A 23,023-nucleotide genomic window follows, 5' to 3' on the forward strand; every position below is an offset into this window, starting at 1 on the left:
TAGGCTCCTAAGTGCCTAAGTCCCTTTTCAAAATGGACCTCAGGCTTCTAAATCACTTGGATGCTTTTGACATTTTTATCCAAGATCTTTTTTATATACAAACCAGATATTGACTCTAAGATGTATTGCGCTTACTATACTTATTGTATTTACTGTTACTTGTACCAGACTAAGACTGCTTAACTGATTTTCCTTTGTCACAATATCTGTGGCATAGACAACGCAACACACAGGAGATTTCACTCCCTATCTAAGGTTTTTGAACCGGGCCCCTCACCCTCATGTCTGAGTAATTTCCAGTTTATCTGACTGGCATGGCAAGGTTCCTAGTAGGCTCCATGGAATTTTCTTACCTTTTCTCTTTTCTGATGATACGCATCTCAGCCTTAGGTAGGTGCGGGGCTAAAACCTGGGTCCACTGGTTGCTGAGAAACTACCACATCAGTGCCACCCCTCAAGAGCTCTGGCAGAGTAGTGATTGACGGGCTATGAGCCTCATGGGGTCAAGCACCACAGGATATGCCACCCACAGAGAACCTGCCTGGCAGTGCTCCCCGGATTCCTGATTGGTCCAGGCACGCTACTGGAGGGGAAACCTGGAAGTTGTCTGTGCACCTAGCTAGATCCCCAGCTGGCTGCTATGACAGACCCTGTTCCTTCACCTTGCTTTGGTTTCTGACTTTGGCTCTGATTTCTGGCTTCCAACTCCAGCTCTGATCCTTGGCTGCAGCTCTACCCACTAGACCTAACTCTGTCTCCACCCACTAGGCCAGACCACTCACACCCCAGCTGTAACAGGATTCACTGGTATTGTGGGAGTGGACTGGAGGGGGTAGGGTAATTGTTGTAAATGTCATGCTGGTTATAGTAGAACAGGTCTATCAAGCAGGAAGAATCTGCAGCTTGACCTGAAGCTGCCCACCACAGTACAGCAACAATTTTAAGCAGCATTAATGGAATACTGTAAGTATCAAACTGGTTCATATTCCATATTTAATACTGATTTAATTTTGTATTGTAGGAAACCTTAACAGGTAAGAGACAGCAGAAGAACTGGAATTTTGCGTATGAAATGAAATAATTGTTATGCATGGTGGAGTGAAATTCACCCTTCTGCAAAGGGCTGTCATAGTGTTTATGTACCACTTAAGCAATGCATAGGCCTTATGCTGGTCTTCCACAAAGGGTTGAAGTTCACACAGTAGAAAGGGTTAACATAAGAGAAGCATATCATAGTTCGGAGAAAGCCACTGCACTGCACATTTAGGCAAGACCACCTATGAGAAAACATACTAGTAATGAAATGAAATTCAAGAATGGTCAATTTGACCCTGATTATCAAAATAAATGTCCTAACATTGAGATTTATTATAATGTGTAATGTTAGCTGATGCTGCATGAGTCAGAATATAATCCTGCTCACTCTTCTCCGTGGCTGAAAGTCTGTTTAAAGTCCTGGAAGTCTGTGGAAAAATTCAGACTCTAAATGATCACTGGGAGATTTTTGGTCTGTGAACAGCTGTAAATGGGTTATCTATAAGACCCCATATTTTTTGTCTCCACCTTTTCATGTCCAGAACATAAGATGCTGCACACTTTTTTCACCCATCCAGAAAAAGAGAAGTAAAATACCTGAATGTGACAGAAACCAAGGGCCTTCAATGCATCTAATATAAAGATCTGGAATGCCTGCAGTAAACCAGCGTAGTCAGAGCTGCAGGACTTCTCAGAAGGCAGCAATAGCTCAAAGTGTGTTTGAGCTTGGACATTCTGAAATAACTGGAGTTCTGAAAAAGAAAAAAGGGTGTTTAGTACCCTTAATATTTATGACACAACATGTACCAAAGCTGCCTTTCAAAATTACCTAGGTGAGGGGTATAGGAAAGCCATTGACACCACAAGCCAAGTTTTGATCTTGCATCAACCTCTGTTCTGCAAACACTAAAGTCATTCAGAACATGTTTAAAAATAAAGAGAGACAACTGCTTAGGCTTAGGATGAAAGATGGATCAAATTTTAGATTGAGACCAGAATCCAGATCCAAGTGTGTTTAACTTTTCATTTTATTTTTTGGGTGGTGGGCCGTGTGTGTGTGTGTGTGTGTGTGTGTGTGTGCGTGCTGGGGTGTGTGCTTTGTTGTGGGTAGGAATGTTTGAAACCAGCCTATTGTAGAGACAAGGGTCAGCTGCAAAGTTGAGTTCCAGATCTGATCCATATTACCTCAAACTTCGGTAGTGTTCAGCTTTGACATTTTGATCGGACCCCATTTCTGTCCAAATCATTGTCAAGGCCAGTAGTAAGAAAGAACTGGCCACATGAGTTCAGAACGACACATGCAGCTTCCAAGATACGAGGTGATTTTTATTCTTGAACACAACAAAAACACCACGCCGCAGCCAATGAAGATGGCAATAACCTTAGGGAACAGATTGCTGCAGAAAGACACAGAAGTAACAAAGTTACTTGATTATGCAAATAAACATTTGAGTTCTGCCAGATTCAAACATCTGGGACTCATCTGTTCTTTCAGAAGCAAGTGATTCCATCGGAGCCATTTCATGACACCCATGTCTTTTCACTTACAGAGAAAAATCTGCATGTAGATTAAATATCCATCTATTTATATCTCTATTATTACAAAATAAGAGGACTGTTCCAGGTATGGGAGCAGCTGAAAGGCAAAGTTGAAGATGAGGATGAAGACAGAGAGCAAGATCGACCTACTGCACATCTTAATTAGAAACCACAGATCTAATTACTTTCTCCTCTTACTGTAATTAAAATGAGGGCATCTTCTGTTAAATCTATTTACTTTCCCCTGCATCATCCCTGGTGAAGGTGCAGGAACTAAACATGGGTGGCTTCTAAACATTGATCTCTGGTTAAATAAGAGAACACTCCTCTGTAGCAGCTGTACTTACTCTGACAGCTTTGAGAGAGGGGGGGTTCTGAGATCCAACGGCGACTCTCTCTATCACACAGGAATGTCGCATTGGAAAAGGCGCTATGGAAGCCTTGACGACAAATCAGCTGGCACTTCTGAGAACGCTGGTTTTGATCAGAGATGTTTGCACAGAAAAGTGCTCCATTGACCACGTAAGACACATTGAAAGGCAGGAGGCATTGGGGACCTGGGAAGATAGGAAGAAAAGGAACATGTGAAAGATAAAACTATGAAACATTCATTCAGGATAAACTCTCCAAATAACCCTCATCACCTCCAAGGGGAGCACACACAGTGTGCTAGACCTAGGCATGTAGTTCCCACTGATGTCAATGGTCTTGATCCAATGCCCTTTGAAGCCAATGAAAGGACTTACACTGACTTCAGTGATCATTGGACTGGGATGTAGTCAGAGACTACTGCATGCATGGCTTGAAAGTATATTTGGCCATTAGAGTGGAAAGGCCTTCATATCAATTTCATCCAGCTCTCTTGACCTCCCATCAGAAAGCTCATTTGCTTGCCAAATATAGCTTGTTTTCCCAAACACTAACTGTGTCATAGCACCTCCTCTTCCTGTCACTCTTCAGTGCCTAACATTATGGTGTGGAGCAAAGAGAAGAATATCAGTTGCTCATTGTCTTAATTTCCAGCTCTTATGCTACTTTACAAGTTTCCCTTACTGCACCTTTTTAAAAAATGAAGTGTACTATATCTCAGTAAAAAGGTCATTGCAAGATTGCCTATCCTCTTAGTGATTCCAGATCAGCTCATAAGCCCAAAGCCAGAGGCCAGGAAAGGAGGTGGTTGCTTGCTTTACAAACTCCCAGAGCTGAGACTTCTGGAGACAAATACAATCGTCAGCACAACACCATCAGTTCTAACACATAACACAGGTAATTTCTATCATCACCAGTTTAACTGTTGTCATCGTAGGCGTTTAGGGCAACCTCTATTAATAGCTCTTCACACAGGTCAATGTAAAACCAATCGGTTGTCTTCTGTATTGCTCTAATATTTTTCACAACCAACAGGCCACATTGTGCTCTCATCTATACTGGCCCAGTACGGTTAATTCTAATGGGGTGTGCTGGTGTGTCAAGAGCAGAATTTTCCCCAAAGAACGTAACATTTGGAGTTGTTGGCTGTACTCCCTTTGTATTTTCTGTATCATATATAGGTTTCAACTTGGGTCCCTCATTACTGAGCCCAGTCAGTAACTTCCTTGTTTGGTCCAGCCTCCAGCTCCTTCCTCATTCTTGTTAGTCTGACCAGCAGCTCACAAGAGAAAGGGCGTGTTGTCATTCTTACATGTCTGAAGCCCATTTGTTGTTGTTGGAGGAATGAACAGTGCCTTTCACCATCCATCCCGTCACTGGCAATTCATCCCTGTGGCTTAATGGTCACTAAATAGAATGTTGACTTCTCTCTCCCCAGCACTTTTAACGATCTACCTAGGAAAGTAGTCACATCCAGGGACTTGCGTCTGAATTTACTCAGGGCATTCCGTCTCTCTTTCTGCCCCACTCCATTTATCAGTAGTGGAAAGTTGGAATGTGGATGGTGCAGAATATGAAGAATACTTGGAATTAACATGACATACACATCAACAAGAAAATATTGGATTCTATCAAACTCTATTATATGGAGGCAGAAAATGAGCTATGGGAACCCAGCTATTATGGAACTGATTGGTCTAATAAAAACCATATTGTATTCAATGTGCACTTGAAAGTTACTGCTGTCTTTTCTGATATAGGAATATGGATTTATTGTACTCTCCCACTATTCATCTGCTGACAGGCCATCTTCCCATCTTGGAAATATGTCCAAGGTAGAGATAAAGACTTGGGCTACTTCTCAGGCCTATTCCAGAGCTCTTAACAACAAGGAGTTACAGGCTGGATGGACAAGCCACTTGTAGGAATGTAAGAACCCCCTGAACCTTCATCCTAAACTCTAACCAAAATGTTTAAGTGCAAAAACATTCCATTAACGTTTTTTTATCCTTTTTTTAATTATTTTTTTCTGCGCTTCCAGAAATAGATGTGACAAAATTCCAGGAGAAAGGTTGTTCTCAGGGTATCTTCATAACCTGACCATAACCAGAAGGTAACAGAAATCTTGCAAGAAAACCTATTCTTGAGATTTTACAATACGTCTTTCTAACAATTTGGGGCTGGAGAAGTATCTAAATCATGAATTGTTACTGATCACTCTTGTGCCTGGATCCATTAGAGATGGAGAAAAACCTAGTGGGCATTGAAGCCTCCAAAATTGGAGCCTAGCACCCATGCAAAACCTGCCAACATCTTCGAGTGTAGCTTCTGAAGTCCATTTTCAGCCCATACTCAGGGAAAACTACTATTGACCTTCAATGGGAGAAAGGACAGAGAAAGGACTTCAGAATTAGGATCTAGTTTGGATCTTCTCCACTCGTCCTTTCTGCCAACTCATGCTCTTCCTGGAGCCTGTCGAAAGCTGTTCCACCTTTCCCTGCTGCTCTCCCGGCGCTCTCAAAGCATCCTGGCTTCCTAGGCTCCCTAAACGTCATGATTTCTCACAAGATCTCTCCTACAGAATGCTCTGTTGCTGCAATGTAATATAGTACATTCGCTTCCAAGTTTCCAAGGATTCATCCATGTGACTAACATACATTGCAGCAGCCCTGTGTTGAAATAGTTAGATATGGGAGAACTCTGCAAATCCCAGAATCACATAGGGAATCCTAAATACTTTCTTGTAGGTTGGTCTTTTTAAATCTACCAACAACATTCATTTCAAAAACAGAACAAAGAGCATAAGACTATCCAGCAGGGGATAATTCTGGCTGTAAAGAGATTTTTCTAGATCTAATTTCTGTGAATTTATCATTGCAATTTGGACCATATTATTGAAAAATGTTTAATTTGTTCCGCTTCAATTCAGTGATGGGGAATCTATTATAGTTATTGGAAATTAAGTTTATCCAAACCTCTCTGAAATCATGCTGGAAATCTTGACAGAATTGCAGATCTTTGTGGCTTTGGTGATGCAGGAAATACACCGTGAACATGTAGTGTTTTGGCCAATATACTTTACCATCCTGGTCAAAGCCCAAAAGTAGGAATTGCAGAAATACACCTTTTTTTCCCCAGCCAGTTAATTTTTTTTCACTCCAAGGGCAGGCTGAGACTGGGCTCAGTTCAAGTATTGGGCAAAGTGTTCAGGGTGGTTCTTAGATTAGCATAACTGACTCATCTGTCTTGACTATTCTTTATCACTAAGATTGGCCACTGAATCCAAAAGCCCTCTCCCCTGTTCAACCTAACAAAACCCTCTGAACTTTCAGGAAGTTTGGAAAATGTGCCCAGCCTGGCTGGAGCCTCTAAATACATATTTAAATAAAAATAAATCTCTATAATAGATTGAACAGGAACCTTAAATCTCAACACAGCTAAATGTTGGGGAAGTTTAGATCAGGGTCCTGTTCTGGATCTGAACCTTGTGTAAAAGTTATTTTGACTGTTGCCACAACTCACTTTCACATGCTGGCCTTTCTCCTCTTACTCGTGTTCCAGGCACCTCCTCTCCATTCTCAAAGACACACCAACAGCTTTCCTGATCCTGGTCGCACTGCACTGGTGAGAAGTTCCCATTGTCCCCTTCACACTGAGGGATGTATCCTTTGCCAATTTCTCGTGAGCGAACTTTGGACTTCAGCATACTACAGAAAACAGGACCTTTAAAGACAAGAGATTGATTACAAGGGAAAGAAGAGCAGAAAAGGAGAAACTCTGAGCAACTACAGAAATGAACCTCAGTAATGTCCAGTAATTGTCCAAAACACTACATCTTACCATAATGGTACTTTAAATTTGGGGCTATTGCTGAAGGAAACAGAGAGATTATAATGGACAAATCGTCATGAGACCATAGTTAAGTTTGTATCAGTATAGATATACATGGGACTTTATTATCTCTACAAAATGCTGCCATTTTGAACCATTAATATGCAAGCTATCTGAATCTTCATAAAGTGGATCTTGTATAAATACGGTACTGATGATACTGATATTTGTTCATATTTAAAACAGTTTTGCTTTAACTGTGCTTGAGCACTTTCTGTGTTCACTTTCCATGAGTATTCCCAGGCTGAACTGGTACAAATAGTTGAAATCTCAAAATTTTGTGCAAACCAATAATCAAACTTTTTTGGATCATGTCAGTAAAAAATGTTTCATTTTAATCATTTCAAAATGTTACATTTTGATTTTGACCTTTTTATATATTTAACTTATTCTTTTTTTTTAATCCTTATTTTAGTATAAAGAGGCTTGGAGGGAGTAGTTTGTTTATTAGTAAATATCAGTCAACATTAATTTCACAAACTTATGAAAAATATTTCCATCAATAATAATCAAAATTTACAGATAGTCAAAGTAAAAAAAAAGGCTGCTTGAGAACCTTTTGGAGTCTGATTTAAGGATATTTACTTTGTACACTTTGACATAGGATGTTGACCATTTGTGTTTTTACAGAGCTTTAACTTTTTGAATTTCAAAATCTACTGTTATTAAATAATTATTGTCTGCCCTCTCATTGCCTCACTCACACACACCATAATTTACAGCAACTATGAACATTTTGACTGATTAAAATTTTGATCAAAGATAGACATTGATATTATCCATCAAAATTATACAAAAAATAAAAATCGAATTCTGTCAAGCCTAAATATAAAATAATTAATTTTTTCAAACAAAAAGTCATTTTGAACCAAAAAAAATTAATTTATCATTTTGGAAATGTTTCATCAATTTCAAATTTTTGTTCCCCAGATTTATTTGTTTAATTATTTTGAACCTGGAGATCCATGAAAACCAAACCCAGGGTTCTGAGTTCAATCCTTGAGGGGGCCATTTTAGGGATCTAGGGCAAAAATTGGGGATTGGTCCTGCTTTGAGCAGGGGGTTGGACTAGATGATCTCCTGAGGTCCCTTCCAACCCTCATATTCTATGATTCTATAACTCTTTCCTGTGAACTGTCTTGGTTTTGACAAATTGGCATTTTCTGACCAAAATATTTCATTAGAAGATTCCCAACAAGCTCTATTTATTAACACTAATACACACAAAAAATCTAATTTTAATCTCCCAACCCTGCCAACACTTATGAACACGTAACCATACACTCATGAATAGTTCCAATCAACTCAATCCCAGCTTGGGGCAAAGTGTTCAGCCTGTTTCTTACTCAATGGGACTGACCATGTACGTAAAATTACATAGATGTAAGATCTTGCAGAACTGGGAACTAAGCTTGTACTCTTGCATATGTAAATTGTGTATATTCACAATCCACTGATAATGAACAGTCTGAAAGCAGAAATTATTCACAAACAATTTCAGCGAAAAGAATAAATTCAAGGGTTTTACAATCTTTTTTGTGGACAATTTGCAAACATAAAAAAGCAAAATTTGTTAAATAAATTATTTGTAAAGATTTATTCAGCCAGTAGCAAGACGTATTGAAGGCATCTTGAAATTTTTTTAATAAAAAAACTAAATGTATTTTAATGTACTGAAAGCCCTAAATGGCACAGGCAAAAGGGACAGATTCATACCTGTCTTTTAAAAACATAAAAGGTTCCCAGATGTCCAAATAGGCCTGTTCCCTATTCCACTGAGCTACAGGGCACAATTTTGGGGTGTCATAGCAACTGTGGAATCTCACGAGCCTGGAGCTTGTTGAGTTTCAAAATGGTTTAGCCAGCAAGTTGGTGAATACCAGTACTTACACTGGGGGCTGCCATCTGAATCCTTGCTGCTGTGTTGTATTATGGCTCCTGACGTGGGATCCACACACCAAGTATCTGTGTCTGATTTCTGTAGCATAGTATATTCTCCAGTCTAAGATGGACAAATTACAATGTCACTATAGGATGATGTACTTTACACAGAGATGTTGTTAACACGCAATGTGCAACAGAACTCACATTTCAAAAGCCTTGGCCATAGAATCATAGAAATGTAAGGCTGGAAAGGACCTCAAGAGGTCATCAAGTCCAGCCCTCTGCACTGAGGCAGGACCATGTAAACCTAGACCATTCCTGACAGGTATTTGTTCAACCTGTGCTTTAAAACCTTCAGTGATGGGGATTCCACAACCTCCCTTAGAAGCCTTTTCCAGAACTTAACTACCCTTAGAGTTAGAAAGTTGTTCTTAATATCTACCCTATCTCCATTGCTTCAGATTAAGCTAATTATTTCTTGACCTACCTTCAGTGGACATGGAAAACAATTGGTCATCAACTTCTTTATAAAAGCCCTTAACATATGTGAAGACTTTTATCAGGTCTTTTCTCAACACAAACCATGGCCAGCTGTCCTCATAAGTCAGGTTTTCTAAACCTTGTATCATTTTTGTTGCTTTCCTCTGGACTCTTTCCAAGTTGTCACATCTTTCTTAAAGTGTGGCACCCATAACTGGACACAGTAATTCAGGTGAGGCCTCACCAGCATCAAGAAGAATGCTACAATGACCTCTTGAGTCTTATGTCTTAGTCCCGTGGGGAGCGATGGGGCTCCAGCCCCACAGTTCCACTCCTGGTTTCAGTCCCACGGGGGTGCCAGGGCTTGGGGCATGGGTTTCAGCTGCAGGGCCTCACAGCCCCCTGAAACAGCTCACAGCCCCCCAGGGGGCCATGGACCCCTGGTTGAGAACGTTGTTTTATGTTTCTTGTGCAAGCAGAGTCTGAATGAATGCTTCCCTGACAACTAGCTGGGAGGGGGAATGATTTGGTTGTGTTTATTTAAATCCATTTGCTCCTGCTCTGCCTACATATTCAGCAGATACGGTGGTGTCAAAGTGATCAACTTTGGCTGGTGTTGGGTACAAATCTCCTTATTACTGAATGCAGGGGTAGTGAAATATGGTTGCCAATGTTGTAATTATTGTAGGAACAGAGGAAAGCAGGACTATGCTTTACCTGTCCCAAATGAGGAGGCCACCTTCAGTTGAAAGAACCTCGTTAAGCCAGGGGTTCACATGTCAGAGCCCTGTGAAAGTAAGAGGGCTGGGTACAGGTATATCCAACCAGGAGGCTGCACTCATCAAGGGTTTAACCTGTTCCTCCCCACTGTTCAAAGAATAGAGCTAAATAGGTGTCATTAGGAGCCTCTTTGTTATGTTAATTGCTCAATCGGAGCTGAAATCACTTGTGGTAAGACTAGGAGTACTTGTGGCACCTTAGAGACTAACCAATTTTCTGCCCTGCCTGCTAAGAGCTAAAAAACATTGAGAGCTGAAATCACTGGAGATGGGGCAGTGTTTCTGTCCAGTCTGAACAGAGCTGAACATTACTAAGAGACTGGAGCGCAAAGGTCATAGCAGAGAGGCAGGTGGCAGCAGAAGGTGACTGACAGTCAGCAGGTGAACAAGTGGCTAATGCCACGGAGAGGCACAATGAGCGGGCAGCAGGCTGGTGGAGAGGTGCGACAAGAGCAGCGAGCGGGTGGCCAGCAGGGCGGCGGTGGAGGGCCGTGACGAGCAGCCAGCAGGGCAGCTGGTGGAAAGGCCCGGCGAGAGCAGTGAGCAGGCGGCTGGTGGAAGCAGCAAGCAGGCGGCCAGCAGGGTAGCTGGCAGAGAGCGAGTGCCCGAGCAGCAGAGTGAATAAGGTACCTCTTTACGCCACCTGTGGGGGAGGTGAACTCTGCAGATGTACCTCTGAACTCTGGGTCTGCACTGACCAAGGACAGCAACTGTTAGAGGGGTGCAGAGAAGGGTCGGGCATGTGAAAGGGACTTTTGGGTTTCTGGACTTAAGAACCTGAGGGGGAAAGGACACTGCCCAACCTACTTGGGGGTGGGTCTTTTACTCATGGTTTATGTTTATGCAAGTGGGGAAGTATTGCCTCTCAGAGGTTCCCAAGGGGTGGTGTATAAATTTCCCAGATTACTTGGTGGGCGCTCAAGCCGGTTCTGTGTTGTAACAGTGGAAAGGAACCCCTAGATATTGAACACAGCCCTGGTTGCTCCTGGCTCCACCTGGCAGAAGGGTTACTTTCTAGGGGTAACTCATTATGGGCCTTTCTGATTAGGTTCCTATATGCTGGTGCTATCCTTTGTAATTCTCTTTAGCAATTCATCCATGTTTCCACTTTAGAAGTTTCTGATGGAGCCATATTGGCCTCCTTTTATTCTTCCTGTTTTTCCTTTGCATCAGGATAGTTTGCAGTTGTGGCTTTAATAGTGTCTCCCTGAGAAACTTCCTGCTTTCCTGAAATCCTTTATCCCTTATATTTTCTTCCAATGGGACCTTACAGTGAAAAACATCTTCCAGTTTCATGGAAGAAAGCAGTGACAAGATGAACCACAAAAATCAAATTAAAGCTGCTCTTAAGCCCACAAGCTTGATTCAGCAGAGAAAACTGGGCCCTGAGAGAAGCAGCACTTACCTTTACAAAGAATTCATATGGAAATCCTATAAAAGCCTGGGTTTAAAATTACATTTTATCCTTTGTCCCCTTCTTCAAAGCCCCATTTGGATCATTGTCATATAACTAGAAAGCCCTGCGGAGCCTGTCCTGGGGCCAGACAGAACTGATTTTTGTCTCTGAGGCCCAAATCTTCCCCTCCATTGGAAGAAATCATCGGAAAGTTCCTCTTAAAATTCAGTTAACTGAATAGTGTCATTTAGGCACATTTCTTCATTGGGGCCAGAGCAGAGTCACATTGTCCAGGGAAAGCTTCATCCGGAATGGCAGCTCAGGAGACACGGTCTCCTCCCCAGCACATTAAGCCATCCTTTAAGGAGGGTGACACCTACTCTCCTTTGGGCACAGACCCTGCTCAGCATCCTACCTCCATGCCTCCACCTGAAGGGTGATGTGAACCCCCGGGGGTGTGTGGCAGAAGCGCCTCTGCACAGGAACTGCAATTGCCTATGTCCTTGCCAGGGCATTAAACAAGGTACAGAAGGCTCAGTTTGCCCCTTCTCTCCCCATCCCCCAGTTATACTCATTTACCTCAAGACAGGAGGGGATGAACAAGTCTGCAGCAGTAGCGCTGAGCTCTGAGCCGCTCTGTTTCCAGCTGGAAATTAACGCATTGGCTCGAGATCGCTGACATGATGTCTGGCCTTTGAGAGAGAAAATGTACGGCTGCATGAAGGACATAAATCTGATCTCCTCATGCCTTCCTGAATGAGGCAGCATATGACTAGAGCAACCATATGTCCTGTTTTGGCCAGGACAGACACTTTTTTAAGTTCTGTCCATCCTGACTTTTTTGGCAAAAGTGATCAGTTGGCAAGAGCAAACAGGACAAATGCCGCGTTTGACAAAATGTGAAGTGTGGAGGAATGTGTGGTGGGCGAGCGGCAATGCCAGCCCCGTGCAAGGGGGAGGCAGGGCTCAGACAGGGGGCAGGCAGGGCTCGGGTGAGCAGCAACCCCAGCCTCATGCAGGGGGGCAAGCAAGGGTTGGGCAAGCAGCTTGGGCCAGCCCTGGCAGGAAGTGTGTGTGGGGGGGCTTTGAGCAAGCCCCACACAGTGTTCCCCGTTTTCCTTTTGGGAAATATGGTCACCCTAAACATCTCAGATCTCATACACATCTTCATTGTACTATCCCATGGTCTCAGATTGGCAGCTGCCATGTGAATGCTTTGTTAAGTGTTAATTCTGCCTCCTATATTAGCAAACGTGGCAAACAAACAAGGACAAAGTGGTAATGGGACAAATTCATCCCCCAAATAACTTCATTGACTTCTGGTGAGTTGGCCCAATAATCTCTGCTGGCACCTATTCAAAGAAAATCAGAACCTACAAACACATGTCTTGGAGCTGACCAAGAAACTAAATCACAATGAATGGAATCATAAGAGAAAATATTCCAGGTTTTTCAAATTTTATGTCTCCTGGCAGAAAACTCAGTATTATCAGCCATGCAATATGGAAAGACCAAATGTGTTTCACCCAGTTTAAAAGTGGGAAAAGTAACATGGTTCCTAGATATTGAAAGAATTTGAGAGGTCCTACAGAAAAGGAATGCATCTCAGATGCAAAAGAAATTACACTCTGTTGAAACAAATCTATAGCCACCTAAGTTTTCATTATTATCAGTGTTCTGCAGACCATGCCACCTGCAAGTTCACAACAAGAGCAGTGAGAGAACTCAAATCCGTATACTCCAAAAGCTTATGCCTTTTCCATTCGAGTTACAACCCCCATTCAGTAAAGCACGTAAGCACATGATTACCTTAAAATATGTGACAAGTCCCATTGAAGTCAGGGACCTACTCACGTGCTTAAAGTTAAACACATGCTTAAATGCTTTGCTACATCAAGGCCAAGAATTGCTATTTGATGTTAGCAGTAAAGGGCCTCTGAAGCTCAGCAGAGCATCCCAACTCCATGCAACAGAGTGCAGGAGTGCACATACACATTAGCCCAGTTAATCACACTGTAGATTCAATTTCTGAGGAATAAAGTAAAAGACTTGCTTGAAAAAAAACACATCCATTCCTAAATTCTATCAAGCAAAAGGGTAAATGTAGAAGTCAAATATTGCAGATTTTTTAAAAGGGCTTCAGAAGAGATCCTGGCAATTACAGGCCACTGAGCCTAACTTCAGTACTGGGCAAATTTGTAGAAACTATAGCAAACAACAGAATTATCAGATACAGAAAAACATTTGTTGGGAAGAGTCAGTTCTACTTTTGTTAAGGGAAGTCATGCCTCATCAATCTATCAGAATTCTTTGAGGGAGTCAACAAGCATATGGATGAAGGGTGAGCCAGTCAATATGTGGACTTCGATTTTCAGAAAGTCTTTGACAAGATCCCTCACCAAAGGCTCTTAAGGAAACTACGTAGCCAACTGGTAAGAAGGAAGGTCATCTCAAGTATCACTGATGGTTGAAGATAGGAAACAAAAGGTAGGAATAAATGGCCAGTTTCACAATGGAGAGAGGTGAACAGTGGGATCCCCCAAGAAATCTGTACTAGGACCTGTGCTGTTCAACATACATATTAGTGATCTGGAAAAAGGGGTGAACAGAGAAGCAGCAAAGTTTGCAGATGATACAAAATTATTCAGGACAGTTAAGTCCAAAGGAGACCTTGAGGAGTTACAGAAGGAACTCACAAAACTAGCTGACTGGGCAACAAAATGGCAGATGAAATTCAACAGTGATAAGTGCAAAGTAATGCACATTGGAAAAAATAATCCCAACTATACATATACATAGATGGATTCTAAATTAGCTAATTACCACTCAAGCAAGCGATCTTGGCGTCACCGAGGATAGTTCTCTGAAAACATCTACTCAGCGCAGCAGTGGTCAAAAAGGCTAACAGTATTTTAGAAACCATTAGGAAAGGGATAGAAAATAAAACAGAAAATATCATAATGACACTATGTAGATCCATGGGGCGCACAATACTTGGAATACTGTGTCCTGTTCTGGTCACCCATCTCAAACAGGAAAGAGTGGAACTGAAAAAGGTTCAGAGAAGAGCAACAAAGATGATCAAGGGTATGGAACAGCTTCCATATGAAGAAACTAAAAAGAGCAGGGCTGTTCAGTTTAGAAAGAGGGGATATAATGGAGGTCTATAAAATCATGAGCCATGTGGAAAACAAGTGAATAGAGAAGTGTTATTGATCCTTTCACACAATACAAAAAACAGGGGTCACCCAATGACATTAACGGGCAGCAGGTTTAATACAAATAAGAGGAAGTACTTTTTCACACAACGCATAACTAACCTGTGGAACTCATTGCCATGAACCAGGAACCCAATATGGCTGTTCTTACGTTCTAAATAGTCTGCCAAATATTTGAGACAGACACACACAGTTCATCTAGCTACAAAACAAAACATCTGTCTTCCCTTTGCTTTCTTTTATGAAGGTTTTTTTAAAAAAACAACCTTGTGTTATGCTATATGTGATTTACTAAAAATCTCAATTAAAAAAACCTAAAATATATGCATGTGTCAGCTAAGAAAAGGGAAAATTGTAGGAAGAAAAGATTAACTTACATTTTGGGAAGTGTGCTGAGCGTATGATCAGAGAATCTGTAATATAGCGTCCCCTTTCATCCACACACCAGCAGTGACCTAGGCAAGAAATAGCAGCAGCCGTACATTAGAAAAATGTATGTCCCTTTCCTTTGTTATTATTATCACATGCTGATCTGAACTGCAGGAGGATTTTGTTGTTGCTGGCTGGAATACTGAACACAGCCCATATGGCAGCATCACCATGAAAACAATATAATGGCTAGTTCCACAATCCAGATCAGTGAAGAGCAAGCTGGGTGAATTTTTTGGATGAATAGTTTATTCACCAAAATAATAATAATGCAGTTTTGGGTCCACCAAAATTATTTGTGAATTCAGGACAAATTCAGCTAATAGTTTCCTCCAAAAAATAGAAATATTTGTTATAAAAAAGTTGAAACATTTAGCGTCAACGTTTTTTAAATGAAATGTTTTGATTTTTTGTTTAGAAACAACATTTTGTTTCTAAATCTATCTAGATTATTTTTAACAGGATAAAAAAAACACAGAATTAAACAAAACAAAACCTAAAAAAAAATATTTGGGGGTTGAACAAAATGTTTCTTTGCACCTAAAATTAATTTTTTTGTCAGTTGTTCATTTTGGCAAGAAAAACCAAAAAGTTTCCAATTTCTGCATCAGGGCTCTGGTTTGTACTTTAGCTGAAGATTCAGGGTATTTCTTATTGTATTCGGTCCAGCACATTTTTTGAAGAGTAAACCACGTGATCAGCGCACAAACACATTGGGCTCAGTTAACCCACAAGACTTTACTGGAATCACTTGAATTATTATAGCGTAATAAGTCAGGTGAAAATTCGGCTGATTGCCTGTAAGGTTTATAAGAAAATTAATTTTAAAAATAACGTAAATTCAGAATATTATTTTCGTTGTTGCTGTATGAACATGCAACACTCAGTCTGGCCAAGCTGCAGTCAACAATGGGCCCAATGTCAGGGGAAAAGGGGACTCTAAGCCCAGCTAGAGCTGAGCGGCAGCTGAGCCATTCCCTGCCACAATTTAGATTAGCCTAAAGATTGTTCTAAATTACTTCAGGTAAAACAGACCTCAAGGGGCTATTTGATTGCCTTCCCATATCTGGCCCCCAGGAATACTCCCTACACCTGGAAGAGTATGGGTGATAAAGCCCGGTATGCCAGCCTTATGCTACCCAGGGATTCCTCACAACAGAAAGCCAGAGGGGCAGAATTTGGCCAATTATCTTCACGCTGCATCCATAGTCTTTCTCCTAGCAATGCAGATATATATTTAAAATAACATGCAGCAAATATATTTTTGGTTAAGAAATAACTTGTGATGTTATTTCTTCTAATTTTATTATATTATACGTCAGTCTGACCTGCCTTTACTCATCTCAGCAAGAAGCAGTGAGTATTTCGCAAGTGATGCCTCACCAGTACTCTTGTAGCATTGGACCGGTTCCCAGTTCCCCAGGCCATCACACTGGGGAATGTAAGGATGAAATCCCAGGAGCGTAGCTTGTCCAGCAGAACCTTTTGAAGTAAAGTGACTCCGCCAGTAGAAACGCAAGGCTATAAAAAAAATAAACAAACCAGGATATTTTGGATGTGGTCAAATTCCTTATACCCATTCCTCAAACGGATGCTATTTAAAAATGCACATGTACGACACCCTACTCTATTCCCTTTATTTAGAAGGGGAAATATTACAAAGACACTGGGAAATTTAATGAATGGGAAATGTCCAGATTCTAATGTCACCCGCTGTGCTACATAAGAAAAAGGGTCAAACTCAGCCCTGATGTAAGCAGTTGAAACTTCATTAACTCTGATGGATTTACATCCACTTTCAGCAAAGCTGACTTTGGCCTACAGAGCTCCAGTACAGACAGATCATGTTTGGGGCTAGTTTGTGCACTACTCCCCTTTAAGCAAAAGCCCTGTTCTCCGAAGGTTTACTTTCAACCAATTTTACCAACTTCTACTCCTCCCAACCTACTTGATTGTGCTGCCAGTCGGACTGCATAGTCACTTCCTGCCAACAGCTTTTCAGAGAATGCGTTCCCTGATTGAAAGGTCTCCGCAAAATGAAGAAGATCGTTGTCTGTTAGTCGAAGTCCTTTTGCCATTAAAAAGCTCTGTCCCAAAGGAATGTGGGAGCCATTCGAAGCTAGGATGAGTTGTTCTGCTTCATCAATGAACTGCATAGCTTCCTTCTTTACACTTTCGCATGCACCAGGGCCTGTACGTACAGCAAAGGGTTGTTTTAGTAACCTTTATCTTACTCCAGTAAAGATTCACACATTCATATTCAAGAGTCTCTTACTTAACATTTCTTATTTCTTTCTATATTTACTTTGGTTTGCATCAGTTAAAAGAAAAATCCTCTGTACACACACGCCCCGAAATAAGTGATCAGTAAGAGTTATTTATTATTATTCTTTATTGTATTAAGCATGACCCAGAATGTGCTAGGCTCCATGTAAACAGGCAGAAAGTCTCAGTCCCTGCCTTGAGTCAGTTAACACAAAGGTTGGGAGAAAGGATACAACATACAAGCTAAGTGTCCAAGGTGATGACTGGCATGTGGTCTGTCATTTGCATTTTCTATACTTTGTCTTTTACTCATTTCTTGTAGACAGGCATACTGTGAACAGGATCCATGCAAGCTTCTCTGCAACTATATCTCTGTGTTAATCTAATATCTCCCTTCTTCCAGTCCTGCCCCCCCAAACCCATAGTTGAGTTTTTGTGTGCTCTTTCCCAGATTGGAAGTTTTCCACCCTTTGTCCTTTCCTCCACGCACTTGAAGAACTAAGATGGTGATTCTAGTTCCCAGGGCTATCTCACAGCTCATCTACCCAAGTGGTGCAGTGCAGAACGCCACTGCTTTGGTAGCAACATGATATATAGGTGGGCATAGTCCCCAACTCCGTGAGTGCTCCAGCCCTGGAGCACCCACGGGAAAAAAATAGTGGGTGCTTAGCATTGATTAGCCTCATTGATAAGCTCCTTCCCCTCACCGACAGTGCTTCCCACCCGCTGGTGGGCCCCACTGACCAGTTCTTCCCCCTCCCTCCCAGCACCTCACGGCTGCCATGATCAGCTGTTCAGCGGTTTAGCGGAGGGAAGGGGGCAGGGCGAGGGCAGGGTGCGCTCAGAGGAGGGGGCAGAATGGGGTGGGAAAACGCAGGGCAGGGGCAGGGCACAGGCAAGAAGAGTCGGGGCAGGGCATGAGCAGGAAGAGGCAGTGTGGGGGTGGGGCCTTAGGGGAAACAGTGTTGTGGGGGCAGGGCCTGGGACGGAGCAGGAATCAAACACCCACCCTGGGAAATGACAAAGTCAGAGCCTGTGCAGGTGGGATTTTCAAAAGCATTCCTCGCTGGCCTTTCTCTTCTCCCACTGACTTCCATGGGAGTTTTGCCACTGAGTTGATGGGAGCGGGATTAGGTCACGGCTGTGTGCTTTTGAAAATCCAGCCCATCTATCTAGGTACTTACATGGTCCTCATCACTGCAGCATCCGACTATACCATGCTAACTAAAGCCCTAAAATCAGGAAAGTATTTGAGCATGTGTTTGACTTTAATCACATGCTTAAGTCCGATTGGTCTCAAAAGGACTTAAGCACATGCTCAAGTGCTTTCCTAAAGAGGTTTGCTTTTCTGAATCAAGCTGATGGCATAAAGACACTGAGTAATAAGAATGGCAAAGAAAATTCCTCTGACCTTACTTTATAGTGCTTTTATTTTATCATTAACATAATGTTTGTATGATAAGTTCACGTAACAAATCGCTTTCGTAACTTGCATTTATTACCTCCTTAAGACCCACACCCATCTCTACTTGCTCAACTCCTTCTCATGATCTGTGTTTTGATTGTGTTCAAATTCCAAAAATGGTAACTATTATAAAATCTACTTGACCCTGGTATAAGGCTGTCTGTCATTTTTTTCCACAGAAAGGATTTGCTGTATTTTATTTCTCCATGTTACGTTCACAGCATACACACTCAGAGCTAGAAACAAAACATAAATACTCTCCCGGAAAGGCTGCAATTTAATACTACTTCATTTTTTAGAATCCGGAAATCTAACACACAACAATCAATGGAGAGAGCGAGCGAGAAAGAGAGCAGGCTGATACCTAAGGCAGAAAGGCACAACTCAGTCCACCTTGGACCCAACTGGGTCTTTTGCAGACTGACTGCAGAAAACCCAGATTTCATGCTTGCCTAAAGAGTTCCCTAGCCTGCAAGCAGAAGCAGGAAACCTCTTGAAACTTAAAGTGATAGCTTGTCATTTGAACAGTTTTCAATACACCACACTCCCTGATACTAAAGTTGGGGCAATCTATTCTTTTCCAAAAGACAGTTGTTTGCTAGCGGTGACTGTGGAATCAATGGGTCCTTCCCTGAGTCAGTAAGTTTCTACTTTGTACTTCTCTAAATGATTTTTTCTTACTGGAGTAAATAAAGAATGAGAAACTCTGTCATGTTACTTACATGCTGGGATCCTGTTTGCCTCAGCCTTAGTTCCTTGCAGTTCTTCTCCCTTGCTGTCAACACACCAACACCTGCGCAGTTCAAAGTGGCCTAAAAGGGCATTAAAATCAGTGTAGGACCCCGGGTAATGGGTGACCTGACCATGCAGAAGCTGCCAGAATGTATATGGATCCAATAAAATGTTCTCTGACACAACTGTCACATTGCCCTCCAGCACTCCAGGGGGAAGAGCAGCAAAAGAAGAATACTTGGCCAGTGCTGGGAAGATATTCTGGTGGCCAGCCACATACAAGCCTTTAATAAAGGCTGCAAAGCCTTGGGAAGATGATTCTTTATATTCAAGTAGTATGTTCAACAGGTCAATAACAGGCAGAGTTTTGCCTTCGTTATTCTGGGTGATCCACCTTTGGTACCATTCAAAAGCTTGCTCAGGGGGGCCATTGCACTGCACCTGTCTCCAGTTACCGTTGGTGTTGCATTGTGGGACGTAAACACTGGACAGCTGAGATAGCGCGTGTGGGTCTGACAACAGTAGCTGCACCGTCTTTAGAAAAACTTGAGCAGCAGTTACTTGGCAAGCACTTGGACCTAGGGAAAGGAAAATATACATTCAACCATCTCAGGAATGCACCATAGGTATGTGATGCAAGCTGACTTGAACTTGGTTACTTTGCAAACACATTTAGAGAAATTGCTTATTGCTGCTAATAATTAGTATGACTATTTTGGGGCAATTATTATTATTTGTCCCATTATTAAAAGAGGACCAAATCCTGAGGTTTTTACCCAGGGCCAGATTTTCAAAGGCATTTAGGCACCTAAAGATGCAGGTAGGCACCAAATGGGATTTTCAAAATTACCTAAGGAGGTGAGGTACCTACCTGCATCTTTAGGTACCTAAATACCTTTGAAAATCTACCCTCCCATCCTTATTCAGATAACTCCCGCTGGAGTAAAAACCAAGTGCCATAGATACCATTGGGAATACTTGTGTAGCAAAGTGCTACTGAACGTGTTCACCCCAATCTAAAAAGAAATTTCAACTCCTAGCCTCACTTCTCTCACCAACTAAATTTTACAGCCATTTGTAGGATGTACTTTCAGCCCTCAAACAAAGCACAGACATCAGTTTGTCTCCTTTGGAGGCCACGACTGCCGTCAGGGCCAAATCTCATTTTGTTAACACTTGCTAGTGGCTCAATGAAAACAGCAAAATGTAACAGCACGTCTCTTTGAGTCCAGCAGAGCATTATGAGCCTAAAACACCAGTGTTCCATGCTCTCCCCTGGCTATGGTGCTGTTTGCTTCTGATTGTGGGCCAAACAGGTAATAGATTGCAATCAATGAACCCCTAAATGCTGCAGGACATAGTTATTGAGATCTCTCTCTCCCCGTTTGGACCATCATGGCAGTGAAAATCTGCCCGCTGCTTTGCTACTGTTTTCTGCTGCTGAACTCTCCACAATGTGCAGCAGGTTATTCTCAATAGGGGCCTGGGCCTCTGGGACCAGCTTCCTCTGCCCATCTGCCATTAGTCGAGCCCACTAAGCTTTAGGTGTCAATATAAGACCTCTTTTTTTAGCCAAGGCCCTTCACTCTGCCACTGTATCATATTAATAGAAGAGCGGAGGGGGGCTGTTATTACATTTTACAGGCTTATGCCCAATGTCATACTTAGGCATAAGAACATCTAACCATCAGATTCAGTTATGATGAAAATCACTATATAAGAGACAGGTAACATTTGACACTCAATGTTTTGACCTGAATGTGGGACCCACATTAGGTGTTTTGGCCTTTGTCCCCTTTAGTGGCTGGTGCACACATGAAGTTAATGTGTTTCCTACAGCTAGCAGTCGAGGGACACAGTCTTGTAGTTCAAGTAATACCAGCACACAGTTTTAGCTCAGAAGGTGGGTCAAAGGCAGTTGCATGGATTATTTTGTCCCACAAGAAAAGCAGCTTTCCACCCTACTGAAAGGCAGGCTATTCTAGAGACAGTGAGCAGAGCATGATGTATCAATTGCATGGACTCACTGGGTTTCATGGTGACTAGCTATACCGCTCACACTAGCCACAAGGACATCAGCAGGGGCAGAACTCAGAGACATGCTCATTAACAAGAACAGAGCTCACATCTTTCTGCTCTGAATGTGCAGGCCCTACACCCACTTGTGCGAAGGGGGACTCTTCCTTATCTCTAGAAGTATCTGAGGATACGGTATTCTCTGTGATCCCCCAACCACTAGAGGGCTACATGAACACGTGCTGAACCACTTCTGATTCTTTCCACCAGAGGGCAGTGGTGCTCTCACATACTAGCCCATATATCGAATAAGAGGAGAAGCAGCATGAACAGCAGCGCAATCCCTACCAAAAAATAAACCCTTCTAAAGCACCAGTCCCCAGACTTACACTGCATGGGTTCCCCAGCTTTTCTTGTTGTTCCTGGAATAGCCCTGCCTTCCAAATCAACACAGATGCAATTCGTTCCATGGCACTGGACTGGTAGGAAGTCTCCTTCCTTGGTACAAGAGGGAACAAACAGATCAGACCCTGCAGGTTGGCTTTGTTTCAAGCTTTGCAGACTTTCCCTTTGCTTCTCACATGCAGTGGGACATCTTGGACGTTTGCCTTGCACTCTTGAGCCTGGGACTTCCTTACCCCGTGAGTCCACACACCAGCATGTGGCTGCATAGCACTGAATTTCCTCATACCTCCCCTCCTTGGTGCACGTCGGAACAAACAAATCCATGGGCTGCTCGGTGCAATCTTTGGACTTTAAAGCTATTTTTACCACCTCACCTAAATCTTCAGCGATGTTTTCAGGGACAGAAATAACATGTTGTAAAAAGGCAAAAAACTCGGGAAGTTCCAGAAGAGAAGCAAGAAATTCCACCCCATTCTGATTGTTCTGTAAACTAACTGTGCGGCCAAAGCTGTCCACAAGAGGTTGACTCAAATTGAAGCTCTCCTTTGATGTTTCCAGTGACAGCCCCTTGGGACGTTCTGCAAAGCCTCCTCCATTGTCCATTTTCATCAAGCTTCCCTGCTGGAAAAACTGGCCAATGCTGAATTTCCCTCTAGTGCCGAGTGCTCCCGTAAAGTTAAACTGGATCAGGTTCTTCAAGAACTTTCCTCCAAACAGGTTTTCTTGGAAGCGCTTTGGGTTGGTGGTGAACCAAAGGGCAACCCGAGCTAATTGTCTTGATGGAAACATCTCTCTGACAACATCACTGAGGATGGATTCTAGTGCAAACAGCTGGCTGGCATCCTGCTTTTCTGTGATAGGAGATAGCAATCCAGAGTCCACAAACAACTCCTTGAAGGAAGGAGGGCATGTGCTCGAAAACCTGTCTATATTCTCTGACTTCATATCTGGGGTGTCGAATAAACTGTGCTGACTGAAGTGCCCAACGGGTCCATAAAAAAGCCTCGACAGAGCCTGCTGTCTCTCTGAGGCACATGCTCGATCTTCACCTGGACACAGGAAAACAAGGAGACAAATATTTTGGAGTTGGTGACATAGAATGAGCTGTCACATCGGGGGG

General features: G+C 42.4%; 1 protein-coding gene across 1 annotated transcript in view; it reads right to left on the reverse strand.

Moving 5' to 3' along the window:
- TG (thyroglobulin) overlaps positions 1-23,023 on the reverse strand; it is a 204,126-nt gene that overhangs the window by 163,522 nt on the left and 17,581 nt on the right. Inside the window, exons 9-18 of the mRNA XM_073335054.2 lie at positions 21,888-22,952; positions 19,473-20,060; positions 16,969-17,211; positions 16,404-16,541; positions 14,969-15,046; positions 11,953-12,065; positions 8,725-8,836; positions 6,466-6,666; positions 2,922-3,131; positions 1,633-1,787 (exon numbers count right to left, since the gene is read on the reverse strand). Coding sequence (XP_073191155.2) covers positions 1,633-1,787; positions 2,922-3,131; positions 6,466-6,666; positions 8,725-8,836; positions 11,953-12,065; positions 14,969-15,046; positions 16,404-16,541; positions 16,969-17,211; positions 19,473-20,060; positions 21,888-22,952 — 2,903 coding nt within the window. The remainder of the gene's footprint in view (positions 1-1,632; positions 1,788-2,921; positions 3,132-6,465; positions 6,667-8,724; positions 8,837-11,952; positions 12,066-14,968; positions 15,047-16,403; positions 16,542-16,968; positions 17,212-19,472; positions 20,061-21,887; positions 22,953-23,023) is intronic.

Source organism: Lepidochelys kempii, chromosome 2, assembly GCF_965140285.1.
Source record: "Lepidochelys kempii isolate rLepKem1 chromosome 2, rLepKem1.hap1, whole genome shotgun sequence".
NCBI classification, from domain to species: domain Eukaryota; kingdom Metazoa; phylum Chordata; order Testudines; family Cheloniidae; genus Lepidochelys; species Lepidochelys kempii.